The sequence below is a fragment of the Myotis yumanensis genome, unplaced genomic scaffold, assembly GCF_028538775.1.
Source record: "Myotis yumanensis isolate MYYU_CA2020_CCGP unplaced genomic scaffold, mMyoYum1.0.hap1 SCAF_14, whole genome shotgun sequence".
Lineage (NCBI taxonomy): Eukaryota > Metazoa > Chordata > Mammalia > Chiroptera > Vespertilionidae > Myotis > Myotis yumanensis.
Genome location: NW_027223765.1, coordinates 35,912,052 through 35,928,383, shown reverse-complemented (window position 1 = coordinate 35,928,383; position 16,332 = coordinate 35,912,052). Strand labels below are relative to the sequence as shown.

The window sequence follows — 16,332 nt, the reverse complement described above, 5'->3', positions numbered from 1 at the left end:
TTGGTATTCTCTAGTGGTATTAAGAGGTGGCTGTTTAGATGTTTGTTTGTTTTTCAAGTAGAGAAAGTTTTTTGTGTTTTGTTTTTAAAATTAATCCTTAACCCACATATAGATTTTTGACCCCTTCATCCTCAGGTATATCGAAATTGACATCTCCTTCCTTGACACACCTTTGTTTCCCCAGTTCATTATGGATGTTTTAAGTGAGTTCACACTAGGCTTATTTATATGGTTTGTTTAATGGTTCTTTATCACATGTACATGTCAATGCTAATTTGACTCTCTTTTAAATGGTTGTTCAACATTTCAATGGAAATTGTTCTTCCTTGCTCTGTCACTGGCCCTTTTTTGGAGGGGAAGGGAGGAAAGAGGCTCCTGAATTTTCACTGCTTTACAGAAAAGCAAGATGGTTGGGGCAATGTCAGTTTCCTTCACATGGACAGGTTTCTGCAAGCTTCAGGCACATAGCAAAGGGAATGGTGTGAGGAACAGGAATCAGGTGGAGGGCCCTTTACTTGGAGTGTTGCAAGGCAAAGGTACACTTCTTGTACGTTGCATACAGCAAGAGAATAGAGCGCAGCATCTGTTTGCACATGGTCACTGTCATCTGAATCTGAGGTTCCTTAAGTCCAGTGGGCCACTGGTGCTCCCGGCTGATGATTTTGCAAAAGGCTGACTTGTCTGAAACTCTGAAGGTCCCAGTCCACTTTGGAGGCTGAGCCGTGATGACCCTGCCAAAGACCGAATCCACTCCACTGAGGCGGACAGGCTGGGGCTTCCTGACCAGCCCTTTCTTGTTGTTTATGGTTCGGAGCTCTGATGTGTGGCAGGGTAACTTGGGACTCACCCCAGGTTCCAGGAATGGGCTATCTAGGACTAGAGTGACCTCTTGAAAGCACAGCTGCACTTCAAGGTCAGAAGGGGTGTGTGGGAAGCAGGGGGAAGCCCTAAAGGGGTGCTTGGAAGAAGGTGTAGGTGTTGTGTGCCGCAGCCATTGGAAGCTCTCATCCAGTGGGGTCCATGGTGACCAGAGCTGGTATCCTGCCATTGATAGTCTAAAGGAAAGGAATCAGAACATGGAATTTCCCTAGCATGGTTTTGGTGAGGGCATGGCCATTCAAATTCACATCTTTTTCACACTGACTTTAACTTACTCTAGTCCCCATAAACAGTCCAATAGATGTTAGGGTACTAGTATCTCTAAAGAGTAGTAAGGAATGGTAACAGGTCTTGAATCTGTCAAGTGCCATGTGTACTAACACTTTATTAAACCTTATCACAAGTCTTTGAAGGTAGATTTTAACCCATTTTACAGATGAGGAATACAGAGGTGGGCAATAATAATAAATATACAATAGTTAATAAGTAATACAAGAATAAACTTGTGTATTCACAACTGTAAACCAACTTTTGCCCACCCCTGTAGATTTGCCCTAAATGGAGTATCCCAGTTCACCATTAGGATCTGTGCTGTGTTGATAACTGCTAAAGACACCTCTGAGGTTGCAGAGGCTGCTGGCGCTTCAAGATGAGACATTAATTGTGATTAGAAGCTCAGAAAGGCCCCACCTTACCCAATATGTGGGACTCTGAATCCCATGTACTTATACCAGTGGTTCTCAAAATATGATCCTGGGACTAGCACCTTTCAAACTCAGAAACTCTGGGGGTAGGGCCCTGTAATCTGTGCTTAAGTAAACCCTCTGGGGATTCTGATGTACTTATAGTTTGAGAACATATACTGCTCCTCTTAAGGAACTTCGGCTTTCACTATTTTTAATTAGCAAGACAGTCTCTTGGCCCTAAAAACCTGTTTTCTGACACAAGGGAGCTGTTCTTTCAGAATCCTGAGCTACTTATGCCATCTCAGAGGAAGTATACCAGGCTGGTAGGAAAACAGTTTCCAAAGGCCAGTCTTTAAATATTTCTAAAGATTTTTCTGGTTCTTCTAGATGTGTTTTGTTTTTTGTTTTCTTACCTACGGGAGACCCACTCGCTAAGAACTATATTTTTCTGTTCCCTTTGAAGATAAAGGTCTGGGAGGATGTTGCTAACTCAAAAATGTACTCAAGTAGAACTTGGATTTTCCTTCAATCTACCTTAAAATTGTCAGTATATAAAGCGTTTTCCTGAATTCAGGAGACGCTAACATTTATTGAGCATGCACTATTATGTTAAGGGACATAACAGATCCCTTTTCTTTTTAGCCAAGTGTATTTCTCTGTCTCTTCTCTTTTCTCCAAAAGAAAACAGCAACAGATTTGATTCCATCCAATAATGGTGTGAGAGACAGTAAAGTTCATTTTTTAAAAGGAATTGGTAACATTTCAAGCCAGAAGACCTGCTCTAACAGTGGTTAGTATAGAGATTTGTTGATTTCCTACAACTGGTGTCTCCTGACCTATGCTGGCCTTTTTGCATACTGTGTTCAAATGTCTGGGCTGCTTTAGGATGAGAAACTGACACCCCAGGGGTACTTATCTATTCCAAACAGCCTACCAAAGGCGTCTGATGCTTGAGATCATGACCCTGAGAGCATACAACCAGGATCAGTGCCACTCTGATACACAACCATGGCAAGGTGGTGACCAAAATAAGTATCCTTTTCCTGACTCACCTTTAGCAAAAGGGGCTAGAGGTGTTTAAAAAAAAAAAAGGCTTTGTCAAATGTCCAGCCTAAGTATTCAGCAGAACCGGCATGGGATGAGAAGGGCTTCTCACCCCAGGTCTTTCCACCACTTTCAGGCAAGTTTACATAAAGATGGTTCACACCCCCTTCACCTCATCCCCCCCTCCTACCACCCAGAACTCACTGTCATCCTCTCCAAGGGGGATTGAACCTAGGAAGTCTATTCAAACTGCTCTAATAACTCCCCAATGGGAAACCGTGTTCTGGCCAAAAAGGGTTCCCCTTCATACTAGTCCTCCAGTTCCAAGGAACCGGGTCCCCCAATGTCCCCACCTGGAAAAGAGAAGGCAACGTCAAAGAGCCGCTGAGGTCCTTGTAAACTGCAATCCGAGGGGCTGAAGCTGCCTGTTGTGGGGAGCTTCCCGTCCCAGCCGGAAAACAGGCTTGTTCCCTGGGAGTCCCCTACCCCGGGCCGGGCCGGGGCCAGAGGGCTCTGGCTGAAGAGGTGGAGGTGGCGGTGGGAGCCCAGGCCCGGTCCCACCATCCGGGCTGGGAGCTCACCTGCTGAACTCCACGGCCATACGCTCCAGAGTGGAAGCTGCTGGTCCCCGCCGCATCTTTTCTCCACCAGGCGCCTGGCAACCACCTTTGTGACCCAGGACCCTGGGGGGGAGGGGTAGAGACCCGAGGGGCGCAAGGGGGTGGGGGAATAGGGGGGTGGGGCCGTCTGGGATGGACTCCCCACCGCCACCTCCTTGGAATGTCAGGTCCAGAAGTGCAGGTTCGAATCCCTCTTCCTCCAGCACCTCCCTGCTGCACTACATGGGTGTGCCTTTGATCTAGTTGCAGAGCAGGGCCCTGCCCACTTCAAGGGGTGTGGTCAGGAACGTGCTTCAAAATCCCGGGACCAATCGTTAGTTTAAAAGTTTATTAAACCTGCTCAGTAGGTGTTCAGGCAGAGTTACCCAGACTTCTGAAGGCTTTTGTTGCTGCATTGGAATGATCCCCGTGCAAGGAGACAGAATGTACTAGTATAAATGCACGCCTATCTAGAACAAGAAAAAAGATGCATGTCTTCTTCCCTTGACTTCTTGACTGAAAACCTTTCTCTGCCTTCTATTAAACCTCAGAAAGACGATGCTGTCCCATCCTCACCAAGCTGAAAAACGGAATCTTTCAGCATAGTATAAGTGATCCGACAACTTTGACAGCATCACTCAATTACCCGGACCACTGAGGGATGACAGATCTACCCAGTTGACTCCTATACCCTGAAGCCTGGCTACCGCACTGCCTGGCAGTATGCAGGAGGTACTTGGGGAGGAATTAACTAACGGCCCACCTGCCCTTCCCTTAAACACCCAGACGTTGGCCTTGCACTTTGGGAACTATATAACACAAATTAGAGCTGTCACCTTTCGTCTGGCTCTTTGGGTGAAGCTGAAGTGCGGAGACTGGGGACCAGGGGAGGGGTCAGGCTGAGATTCTGGTTTGGAAGGCCAGATAGTCTTGAGAAGCTTGTCAAGAACTGTCAGATGCTCTGTGTGTGTGTGTGTGTGTGTGTGTGTGTGTGTGTGTCCCTGTGGAAGGAGAGCTAAGTGGAGATTGGAGGAGTCGTCAAACTGCAGAGATGGGCAGAGAATGACGACTCTTGGAAGAGACTAAAATGATTTTGAATTACAAAACTTTTTTTCAGTAAGTTTTTAATTTTACTCTTATTTTAAAAGCAAATAGTTTTTTATTGCACAGTTGTTTTTTTAAAATATATTTTTATTGATTTCAGAGAAGGGAGAAGGACAGAGAAATAGAAACATCAATGATAAGAGAGAATCATTGATTGGCAGCCTCCTGCAGGCCCCACGCTGAGGATTGAGCTCCCAATCTGGGCATGTGCCCTGACTGGGAATCAAACCGAGACCTCCTGGTCCATAGGTTGATGCTCAACCAGTGAGCCACACTGGCCCGGCAGGATATTGTTTTCCATTGTTTTTCAGAGAGTGGAAGAGAGGAAAGGAGGGGAGGAGGGAGAGAGAGAAACATTGATGTGAGAAAAACACATTGACTGGTTGCCTCCCGCATACCACCCTGAACTCACCTGCACTCGATCTTGTCATTAATTTACAAATTTCCCCTCGCTGGGTATTATTGTGAAAAAAAATAAATAATAAATAAATAAATAAATAAATATATATATATATATAAACATTTTGTTCATTTGATAAATGTAAGGTGGAACATCATATTGTGTTGTTGAAAAGCATTTTGAAAATAACTTGGGCTTAATGTGATTTAATCGGTTATGCCCAACTTATTGCTGACACAGGCCATAACCTAAGTCTGGAGCAGCTGACGGAGTGGGAGGGTGACGCGGGCCCACGCTCCCGCCAACCGCCAGCGACCGGGTATTGCGGTGGGTGAGGGGGCTCCTGGCGTATACCCACCCCATTTTCCCGGTCGGAGTTGAGCAGAGCCAACGCCGGCGAGGACGTCACGTCGCGCAGGCGCACCACGATGCCAGCGGATACGTGGGTGCCGAGGGAGGGTGTGGGCTGGCGGCGCAGGCGCACGGGCGTCCCGGAGGATCGGGGCGCCTGCGCAGTCGCACTTCCTTAGGCGGCGGCCATGGCGGGACAAGAGGATCCTGTGCAGCGGGAAATTCACCAGGACTGGGCGAACCGGGAGTACATTGAAATCATCACCAGCAGCATCAAGAAAATCGCGGACTTTCTCAACTCGTTCGGTCAGTGGGCGGGCGGCGGGCGGCGGGCTGAAGGGAGGTCTCGGAGGTTTGGCCGGGCGCTGAGAAGCTTTGACGGGCTCTCTCCGGGAGACCTCGACTCTTGCTTTTCTCTTCCTCCTCTTCCAGGCCCCATCTTCCTCCTCCCTCCCTGACCCCAGGCTCCACTGGACAGTCCCTGTAGGGTTACCCTGCTCCACGCTGAGCTCATGGGCCTTATTGCCATTACTCCGGATCCGTTGGCAAGTTCTTCCTTTTCCCAGACACGTCAGGCAGCCCCATCCACCCTGGGCGTCCTCTCGTCAGTAGTCTTCTTGCTTCCTTGGCGCCCCGCTTCCCTTCCAGTTCCCACTTGTATTCAGAGTGCACCCTCTAGGTCTAGATTAGAACCTAGCCGTGGCCGTGTCGCTGCGCTGTGGATAGACCCGTGCCGGTTCCCCATCTCCTTCAGGTTCGAGTGGAAACCTTGAGCGCCGTGCCTTTTACTGCCTGCCCCGTTCAGCCTTCTCCGGTCCGGTCCGTTCCTTCCTGTCTCCCCTGTTGGCTGTGCTGAGAGTGGTAGGGGGTAAGGTCAGAGGTCAGGTCCAGGTCGTGTGGAGTCATGGAAATCTTCTCTCTGTGTTGTTAGTATCTAGCCGGCAGTAGGTGTTCTTTCAGCTTCTGGCAAAATCTTTCCTCGGCATGGCCTGCTCATGACAGTCTTTATTCCGTATTCTTCTGGACAGCAATCTGTAACAAAATCCCATCCCATGTCCTTCAGATGTTTAAGAACTGGGTAGACTTAGTGATCACAAGGTGTAGGGACCACATCTAGTGATCTTTTCAAACTCATGTGCTCTGTTCCACGAATTCAGCAAAAGTAAGCAATTAAAATTAAGTAGGGGAAATGATCTATAAAAAAGATGTTAAAATGTATTATTTTCTAGCTAGAGGAGTGGTGAGTTCTAAGGACAGAGCATGGAATTTGTCAGAAAGCATCAGCAAGAGAAACTAATTCTCAGTGCAAGACTCTCTCAGGACTATGGAGGACACAGAACAAGAACCACTTCCTGAGTCAAATAATTTAAAAAAAAAATTTTTTTATTCATTTCAGAGAGGAAGGGAAGGCGAGAGAGAGAGAGCTAGAAACATCAATGATGATCGAGAATCATTGATCTGCTGCCTCCTGCATGCCCCACACTGGGGATCGAGCCTGCAACGAATAAAACTGTGACCTCCTGTGTTAACCACTGAGCCTTGTTGGCCAAGCCTGAGTCAAATAATTTTATCTTCAAGATGAAATAATAACTTCAGAACAAAGCAGAACATTGTTTTTTATTAATATATTTACATATAAGGTATATAGGTCTATAAGCTTGATGTATCTTGATATGGTGGACTTCCTCACTTTCCAGGGATTGGGGATGAAGGTAATATTATTGAGAGAATAGTATGGATTTATGTCAATAATACATGTTCATATAAAAAACTTGCTTGTAGTAGGGAATGGTATCAAGAAAGTATAGATCTCAAATATCTTGAAATTTTTTGAGGACTGAGTGAAGGAACATGGTTTAGTGAAAGATAAGTGGGTTTGGAGACAGGAGACGGAAGTTCAAAAAAAATTGATTGATTTTAATGAACTGAAAACATTTGAGAAATACTGACATTTACCCTGATACTCAGATATTCTGAGTTTTTCCTCAGAGATGTTTTTTTAAAAAATTCCATGCAAAATCTTTCAATGTTAGTTCTCAAAACTGGTTTCTTCTGCTTTTCCATTAATTAGGGGGTTCTTCACAGCATTCTTTACTCATAACATTCCCTCAAAAGAAGGACCAGGTAAGAGAAACCAAAAGATTGTATGCTAAGGGAAAGATGGAATGATGACAAGATCATAGCTTTGGTTTTGTCTGGAAAGTCAGTGGAAAATAGTTGGAAACATCACTGACACAGAGAGTTTTAGCTTTAAAAAGTAGAATTAAAAAAGACTTCATTCATCTGGTACATAATATCGGATATGTACACATAGAATATCCAAGCAATGCTCTAACCACTGAGAACACCGGCCAGGGCTATATTAACCAAGTTTTAATTCACATTTACCTTTGACATAAATCTTCTTGACATATCATAGCCATTAAATTTATATAGTGGGTAAGTCTTGCAACTGACTGAAAATTGAAAAATCTGAGCTTAGTATTTGCCAAGGAGAAATGTATTTTTTTCTTATTTTATTAGCAAAGAAATACCTGCTCTGAGATTTTATCAAATGTGTGTGAGTCACATTTTGTGATTAGATAGAGAATAAAGACTTTTCTTTTTATTCAAGATTTCCAACAAGTCTTAGGCTGAGAAAATAGACACAGAATTCTAATCTTTAGGAGCCGGAAGAAATGACTTCCCTTAGCTGGCTGTTATTCTCCCTTAAGTGATGGCAGTGACCTGATGTTTGGAGTAATTATTAGGTGAGTTTTGAAAATTTTGTTCATTTATTTACTTATTTATTTCTAATATATTTTTTATTTTAGAGAGAGGGATAGAAATGTTAATGATGAGAGAGAAAGAATCATTGATTGGCTGCCTCCTGCATGCCCCACACTGGGGATTGAGCCCGCAACCCAGGCATGTGCCCTGACCAGGAATTGAACCATGACCTTCTGGTTTACAGGTTGATGCTCTACCACTGAACCATGCCAGGTTTTGAAAAATAAGTAAGAACAGAATTATGAAGCAAGAGTAAAAGTTAAAGCAATCTGACTTAGCAGATAAAAAGCTGGTGAAAACTTTTAGTTTAGGCAAAGACCAACAGGCTGAAAAACTGGATAAACCATAAGAATACGCTTGAGTATACTGTCCTGGCATTGGATGACTCAAGATGAGTGTATATGGGATGTATTTTTCTATTCTAAGCCCTTAGCATAACTCCTTAGTTCTGATGTGTGTCTGTGGGGCTTGCATTGAGTTTATGGTACTATGGTTTGGTGGTGCAAAGATTTAATATGAGTTTACTTTGCGGACGCATCTGGAGCTCTTTGGAAATGGCAGCAGTCCTACAATCCTCACCCTGTGCTTTGGAAAGGGAAGTTTTTGCAAAATAGCCAACGGAACAGCTGTCAGAACAGCTTTTACTCTGTGATTCCAGCTGGTGAGAGTAGAGTTACAATCTCTTCGTAGTTTTCTCTTCAGGGTTGGAGGACCACCTGAACCCAAGAATGCACAGATTATAAAGCGGTGATAATATCCTAGCACTAGGCCTGTTTTGTATTTGGAACTGAAGTTTCTAAAAATAGGTTGTCGTAGATGATGGTTTGTTTTTTTAAATATGTTTTTATTGGTTTTCTTTTAGAGAGAGAAGAAGGGAGAGGAAGAGAGAGATAGAAACATAGATTGGCTGCCCCCTGCACGCCCCCTTCTGGGGATGGAGCCAGAAACCTGGCCATGTGCCCTGACTGGGAATTGGGGATTGAACCAGCCACCTCTTGGTGCATGGGTTGACGCTCCACCACAGAGCCACACTGGCCTGACAGATGATAGTTTTTTATTTTTATATATTTTTTTCTGGTTCTAAAACTAGAGAAGTGTAACAAAAAATAGAGAATGTGACTATTTTTAAATCTCAGTTTTTATACTTCACCGACAGATAAAGCAATATACCATGCCTGTTGTGATCCAGCTGTGGGTCAGGTGTCATGGAAAGGAGAAAGTAAAAATAAATGGACAAATTAAAAAAAAAATAGAATTTTGTTGGAGAAATAAGACTTACCTGCAAAAATAATTCAAGAGAAAGACTTGATTTTTGTAGGCTAAGGCTATATGCATGAGTTCAGAGAAGGAGCTGTTTGCTAATTGGCATTTGTCAGCAGTGATAATGGATATAATTGTCCCTCCTTATTGACTGTTTCACTTTCTATAGTTTCAGTTACGGTCAACTGTGGCTTGAAAATATTAAATGGAATATTCCAGAAACAGACAATTTATAAATTTTAAATTGTGTGTCATTCTGAGCAATGTGATGAAATCTATTACTGTCCCACTCTGTTCTGTCCAGGACATGAATCACCTCCCTTTGTTCTGCGTAGCTGCGCTATATATACTAACTGCCTGTTAGTCACTTAGTACCCAGCTAGGTTACTGCCATGGTTTCACAGTGCTTGTATTCAAGTAGCCCTTATTTTACTTAATAATGACCCCAAAGCACAAAAGTAGTGATGCTAGTAATTCTGGTATGCCAAAGAGAAGCCATAAAGTGCTTGTTATATATGGTCAGTAGCCTAACACTATATCACAGTGCCTATGTCATTCTCACCTCACGTCATCTTATCACATGGGCTTTGTATCTTCATCATCACAAAAAGGATGAATATCTATATATATAAAAGCCTAAGCGACTGGCCAACCACCCGTTGGCTGGTAGCTATGACGCACAATGACAACCAGGGGGCAGACGCTCAATGCAGGAGCTGCCAAGCGACAGCAACGTTGCAGAGTGCCCTCTCACACTCCGCGACCCCTCAGGGGATGTTGGACTGCTGGTTTTGGCCTGATCCCCGCAGGCCAGGCCGAGGGACCCCCATCTGCCGGAGGGATCCCGCTCAGTCCACAGATGCCCTTCGAGCCCCGGTGCCGACCCAGGTGCAGCTGGCCAAGGAGGGACTATGGAAGGTTGGCTCCAGGGCGGGTCCGGCCCATCTCACCCAGTCCTGCCCTGCTGGCCACCTAATTAATTTACTTTCAGTGTGCATGAATCCGTGCACCAGGCCTCTAGTAGTACAATAAGAAATTTTGAGAGAGACCACGCTCACGTTACTTATTGTTATAATTGTTACATCTTATTAATAGTTATTATTAATCTCTGTGTGCCCAATTTATAAATTAAACTTGGGACGCATTACCCGTGGTTAAGGGGGGACTACTATATTACACCATCAAGCACCCTGACAGGACAACTGGCATTTTCAGTTAAAGTCTGGTGATAATGTACACATAAATGCACTCTGGTTTTAGATTTGTTCAGCTGCTGAATGCTTTATGTTTTATTTGAACCAGAATGAATTTAATGTATATAACTGAAGTTTCTAGAGTTGAACAATTTAAATTTCTCAACACTGCTTATTCATGTAGGCCACTAGCATCATGTTGTTCTTGGATTCTGATTCATGACCAGATTGACAGAGCTAGAACACAACAGCAATCCAGGAAGGAAACCTCCCTCTTACCACCCTGCTTCTTTGGATATTTTTGGCTCTTTTTTATGGGAAATGACAGATTGTCAGTGATAACATTCATGCTGTTACTGAATAGCATCCATGATGTGCCTTTGAGCTTCTAAAAACCACACTGAAAGAGACTTGGTCCTGTTGCGCAGTCATGGCAAAGTATATCCAGGAAAAGTAGGGTGCTGAGGTGCCTCTACTCAAGCTAGACCTGGGAATTAGAAGAAGCAGTACTAGCAGATAAAAGGACAAGATTGAAAAGAAGAATGAAGAGCCCTGGCCAGTGTAGCTCAGTTGGTTGGAGTGTCATCCCGTACACCAAAAGGTGGAGGGTTCAATTCCTGGTCAGGGCACATGCCTAGGTAGGGGTGTGTATGGGAGGCAGCTGATTGATGTTTCTCTCTCTCTTCCTTCCTCTCTGTAAAATGAATTTTTAAAAATTATTTTAAAAAATTAAAGAAGAATGTCCAGAATAGGCAAATCCATACTCCAATATGCACCCCAACTGGGGATTGAACCCACACCTAGGTATGTGACCTGATCAAGAATCGAGCCTGCAATCTTTTGGTGTATAGTATGATGCTCCAACTACCTGAGCCACCTGTCCAGAGCACTAGTAGAGGTTTCCTTTAGAGATTATGAAAATTAGAATATGGTGATCACTGCACAATTCTGTAAATATTCTAAAAACCATTGAATTATATATTTTAAGCAGGTGAACCTTATGGTAATAAATTATATATCAATGAAGCTGTTTCAAAAAATGAATAATGAAGAGTAGCCATGAAGATGGATGAGTGAGAAAGGATCTAATATGAAACAAAAAGAAAAAAATGAACTAGAGAGTGGAAGAGTCAGGCTGCAAGCAAATTTTAAGGGATGTGGGGAATAAATTATGGCCTCAGAGGCTCAGAAGGATGGTGGCAGTGTAATGGGAAAGAATGCCATGCTGGGTAGTGAGGAAACTGGGTTTTGATCTCAGCTCTGCCACCCTTTTGTCCTGTCGGTTACCCATCATGGATACTCCACTTATCTAGGCCTTTGTTTTCCCACTTGTAAAATTAGTGGAGCCCTGGCTCAGTAACTCAGTTGGTTAGAGCATCGTCCCAATATGCCAAGGTTGCAGGTTTGATCCCTGGTCGGGCACATTACAAGAATTAACCAATGAATGCATAAGTAAATGAAACAACAAATCAATGTTTCTCCCTTCCTCTCCCACTAAAAATCAATAAATAAAAATTTTTTAAAAAATTAGTAGACACACTAGAGTCAATCTCCTGTTCCACTAATATACCAGAATCTTTTTTTTTTTCAATAAATATCTATGTGCCAGGCAAAGCCCTAAGATTACAAAGATTGATAAAAGACAATACAGTAGGTCTTCGGGTTATATCGGAGATCTGTTCCTACGGTGGGACGTAAGGAGATTTTCGCCATAAGTCAGAACCCATCTACATAAGCACCTATGTCACTCACATGGAGCACATACACAGCAGTAATGAAGTGAAACAGTAAAAAAAAAATTAAAAGAAAGATAACAATTCCTGACCTTTACTTGTGGTAAGTAAATAATAAAAAATATAAAGCGCATATGTACATATGTCGAAATGATGGAACTTTTTTTTTTAAATAAATAAATAAATGGGAGATGGCAACGTAACTACGAAACGATGTACGTGGAGTCTAACATAACCTGAGGACTGCCTGTATCTGCTGTCCTAACTGGTTTGGCTCAGTGGATAGAGCGTTGTCCTGCGGACTGAAGGTTCCCAGATTCAGTTTTGGTCAAGGGCATATGCTTCGGTTGCAGGCTTGACCCCCAATAGGGGGAGTGCAGGAAGCAGCCGATTGATGATTCTCATCATTGATGTTTCTATCTCTCTCCCTCTCCCTTCCTCTCCGAAATCAGTAAAAAATCTATTTAAAAAAAATGCAATATCTGCCTTTTATTAACTCATTCTACTGGGGAAACAATCATGTAAATAAATTATAAATCACAAACACATAAGTATCACTTGGTTTTGTTGCATGGACATTTATTCATGTCATTAATTATTCTTCAAACTGGTGATTTGTTAATGATTGTTTAATAGTCTCGCATAGATATGTTATACTTTACCAAAGCATTCCTAAGTAATAGTGGTGAACATGGTTTGTTAAATCTTTATCCAAAGCGAGAAATGATAACTGAAGACCAACTGTGTAAGTAACTTATGAATTAGAAATTCAGCCATAAATATTTAGGTAAATAACAGAGGAGGGAAAATTATATCCATCTGTCAAACACCTCTTAGAATTCAATTTGAACTGAGCCTTGAAGGAGAATGTTTAGATGAGTAAGATTTGCATATGAAGAAATGAAAATTAAGGCAAGATCAGGGTATAGGAAGATTTGTCTCAAAATGGGTGCCAAAGCACTTTTGCATAACATCCAGGGAAAAGAAAGGTTGTGAGCTAAGTGTTAAATCATTGAGTGGGAGTGTGTCTTAGTGAGTGGATATTTTAGATTTAAGTGAAGATTATTGAGAGACTAGAGGCCCAGTGCATGAAATTCATGCACTGGGGTGTGTGTGGTGGGGGGAGGGGGGGTACCCTCAGCCCAGCCTGCACCCTCTCACAGTTTGGGACTCCTTGCTCTGTACCACCGCCTGCTCACTGCTCCTTACTGCTTGGCTTGCTGCTCCTTAGCGCTGCTGCAGAGGCAGGAGAGGCTCCTGCCACCACTGCTGTGCTCGACAGCCGACAGCCGTGAGCCCGGCTTCTGGCTGAGCAGTGCTCCCCTTGTGGGAGCACACTGACCATATGGGGGCAGCTCCTGCCTTGAGCATCTGCCCCCTGGTGGTCAGTGCGCATCATAGTGACCGGTCGTTCTGGTCATTTCGCAGTAATGGTTGTTTAGGCTTTTGTTACATAGATGACTGAACCATGTTGGAAGAAGTCGTAGGAAATAATTAGCATGCCTAGAAACCTTTTTCTCCTGTGTATTGAGAATAGTTGTAGAAAGAGTAAAGAAGTCTGTTAGAGAAGTTTGTAGAAGAAAGGTATCTTAGGGGAAACCTACATTTCATTTTGGGTGAGGTGGTGAAAGAAGATTGAAAAAAGGTAGGAAAGGAATTTTGCAGATGGAATGTGGACTTCACAGAATATTTGATGTTCAAGTTTTCTCTGATTCTGAAAGGCCTTCGCAGATATTGATGAGACAACGGCACGGCTGTGGCTTCCATTAGCTTAGAAACACTGATATCTTCCTTTCTTCCTACAGTCTCTGCTGTGTTCTTGGCCTCTGCTTTTCCTCCCTATTGAGATTATTTTCTTCCTCTTTTTATTTTTCCTCTCTTGAAACTCTTAGTTTGCCTATTACCAAATGGTCATCTGTACAGCATTGGTCTGTTAGTTTCCTATTGCTGCCATGACAAATTACCACAAAGATAGCAGCTTAAACCACATAAATGTATTATTTTATAGTGGTGTAGATCAGAAGTCCAAGACTGGCTCACTGCTGAAATCATGATGTCAGCAGGGTGCCTTCCTTTCTGGAGACTCTCGGAGAGGATGGGATTTCTTGCTCATTGGGTTGTTGGCAGACTGGTTGTCTGCTGAGAGCTGTTCCCAGCTTCTAAAGGTCACTTGCAGCTCTTGGCTCATGGCCCCCTTTCTCCATCTTCAAAACCAGCAATGGCAAGTTGAGCCCCCTCACACTTTGAGTCTATTTCTGCCTTTACTCTTCCTTTCTCATCTACATTTTAGGGCTTGTGATTAGATTGGGTTCATCTAGGTAATCCAGGAACTCAAGATTCTTAAATTTAATCATATCTACAAACTCCCTTTTGTCATGTAGAATACATACTCACAGGTTCCAAGGATTAGGACGTGGACATCTTTGGGAGCCATATTCTCTGCCTACCACAGATCCACTGTAAGCAGCTGTGTTCCTAAGATACTTCTCACCTTGTCCTCTGCTTTGCCTACCTGCTCCCATTTGTACTCTACATGATATATCATTCCTCTTCTTCAGCTTAGGAGTGTGTGTGTGTGTAATGACATTAATCCTGAATATCATTCTCCTTTTACTAGATATGTCTTGTCGTTCAAGACTTGCAACACTAAATGAGAAATTGACAGCCCTTGAACGGAGAATAGAGTACATTGAAGCAAGGGTGAGTATGATGGCCAACATGTTTCCTTATGCGGTTAGTCAGTGGCTGTGCAAGAGAGAACACATATTGCTACGTCTTGCTAAAACAAACTGGCAAGCAGAAATAGTTTAGAGAAGTACCTTGCTTAAATTTGAACCAGATTTCTGAGACTCTAAAACTATCTTCTTTTCTACCACTCTATTGCTTAAGATCTAAAATACCTCTATCCTTTTGAATTTATCTAATGGTCAATTTTCCTTCTACAGGTGACAAAAGGTGAGACCCTCACCTAGGACCGTGCCAGACTGCTGCTGGGAAGTTGCTTTACAGAACACAGGCCTACGTGGGAAAGATCCCAGCAGCCTTCCACTTCTTCTCTCTCCTTAAAGAGCAACAGGGCTTATTCTTGTTTTTCTTTCTTCAAAAATGTGGCCTTTGGGCTCTGCCATGTTCATCTGGCAGTGTGATATGGCATGTGGGGAGAAGTCCAGGGGAACTCTTGGAAACATTACGCATTTTACCTTTTCAGTAACATTTTGTAAAACTACTTGTCAATGTATTTGAGGCACTCAGAGCCAAAAGCCTGGGACTCTTTATTAAGGTTCTCTCTCTCTCTCTCTCTCTCTCTCTCTCTCTCTCTCTCTCTCTCCCTCTCTCTCTCTCTCTCTTTTTCTCTCTTCTCTCTCAGATTTTCCTTACAGTTCTCATTGCCTCTGCATTGATTCTATAAACAGTCTTTTCTCCTCCCTACCTTTGTTGGGAGGTAGCAGACAGTCCTGGCTGAGAGACTCATGCCCTGGCAAGGTGGCTGCCAGAGAATGTTGTTGCTAATCTACCAGTTTTTTGTCCTTATGGGGAGGTCAAGGCCAGGTCTCCACTTGGTTTGAAGGGACATTTTCAGATTTTTCTTTCTGTCACTTGGGGTGTTTGCCTCTGGTATTTCCCTAATAAACTCCTCAACTTTATCTGACTGCTGTGATTGTGGTGGGAGAGGAGCTAGAGATGGGACTCCTGTATTCCACAGAAATCTGATGTGTGGAATTATTCTAACAAAACTTTCAGGTGTAGCTGCTTGATCAAAACCTAGGTGGCTTACCAGCCCGAGCTCTCATATTTGGACTTTGAGCTGACTAATTTATCCTAGGAATCATTTGGTCATTCAGCAGGTATTTGCCAAGTGCTTACTTTGTAGATATGTTATGTCCCAATAAAAGATACATCGTTGAATGAAGTGTGATGCTTACATTCTATTGCAGTACCAGCATTCACACAATTTAACCACAATCTAGGGTTTTAAAACCAGGTTTTATAAGGTACAAGCCAAATGTCTACTTTTTTTTAAAGCTAATAGTTTAAACAGAAGAATGTAAAACTTGTCATTTCCAAAGCTTGCAACCTTGTTCAAAGGCTTATATAGTCACCTAGAAGTCATTCAGTATTGCCCTTTTCCTTTCCTCAGTCCCTGCCATCCTACCACGCTAATACTACAGCTCTGGGTTGATGAATTCTCTAATTTAGTGTCTGCCTCCTACAATGTACTTGGGTGCCGCCTCTTATATTACCCAGCTGAATGCCTTGCAGAAGGTGGGTAATCAATAAATAACAATTGAACTGACTTATAGAGCTCAAGCTGCT

The 16,332-nt window shown here is 43.2% G+C and overlaps 2 protein-coding genes across 3 annotated transcripts; one reads left to right on the top strand and one right to left on the bottom strand.

Moving 5' to 3' along the window:
- Positions 1–237: 237 nt before the first annotated feature.
- Positions 238–3,310, bottom strand: FANCD2OS (FANCD2 opposite strand). Of its 2 annotated transcripts, none has more exons than XM_070391516.1 (2): positions 3,191–3,310; positions 238–1,055 (listed from the first exon to the last, which is right to left on the bottom strand). In XM_070391516.1, the coding sequence occupies exons 1-2, from the start codon at positions 3,244–3,246 to the stop codon at positions 512–514; spliced, it is 600 nt and encodes a 199-aa protein (XP_070247617.1). In that variant the 5' UTR covers positions 3,247–3,310; the 3' UTR covers positions 238–511. The 2 variants fall into 2 exon arrangements, with proteins under 2 accessions (XP_070247617.1, XP_070247618.1); XM_070391517.1 differs by having other exon boundaries at positions 2,963–3,249.
- Positions 3,311–5,216: 1,906 nt separating this feature from the next.
- Positions 5,217–15,662, top strand: BRK1 (BRICK1 subunit of SCAR/WAVE actin nucleating complex). The gene is made up of 3 exons (XM_070433653.1): positions 5,217–5,369; positions 14,636–14,718; positions 14,964–15,662. Exons 1-3 carry the CDS (start codon positions 5,252–5,254, stop codon positions 14,988–14,990), a joined length of 228 nt encoding a protein of 75 aa, XP_070289754.1. The 5' UTR covers positions 5,217–5,251; the 3' UTR covers positions 14,991–15,662.
- Positions 15,663–16,332: the final 670 nt, after the last annotated feature.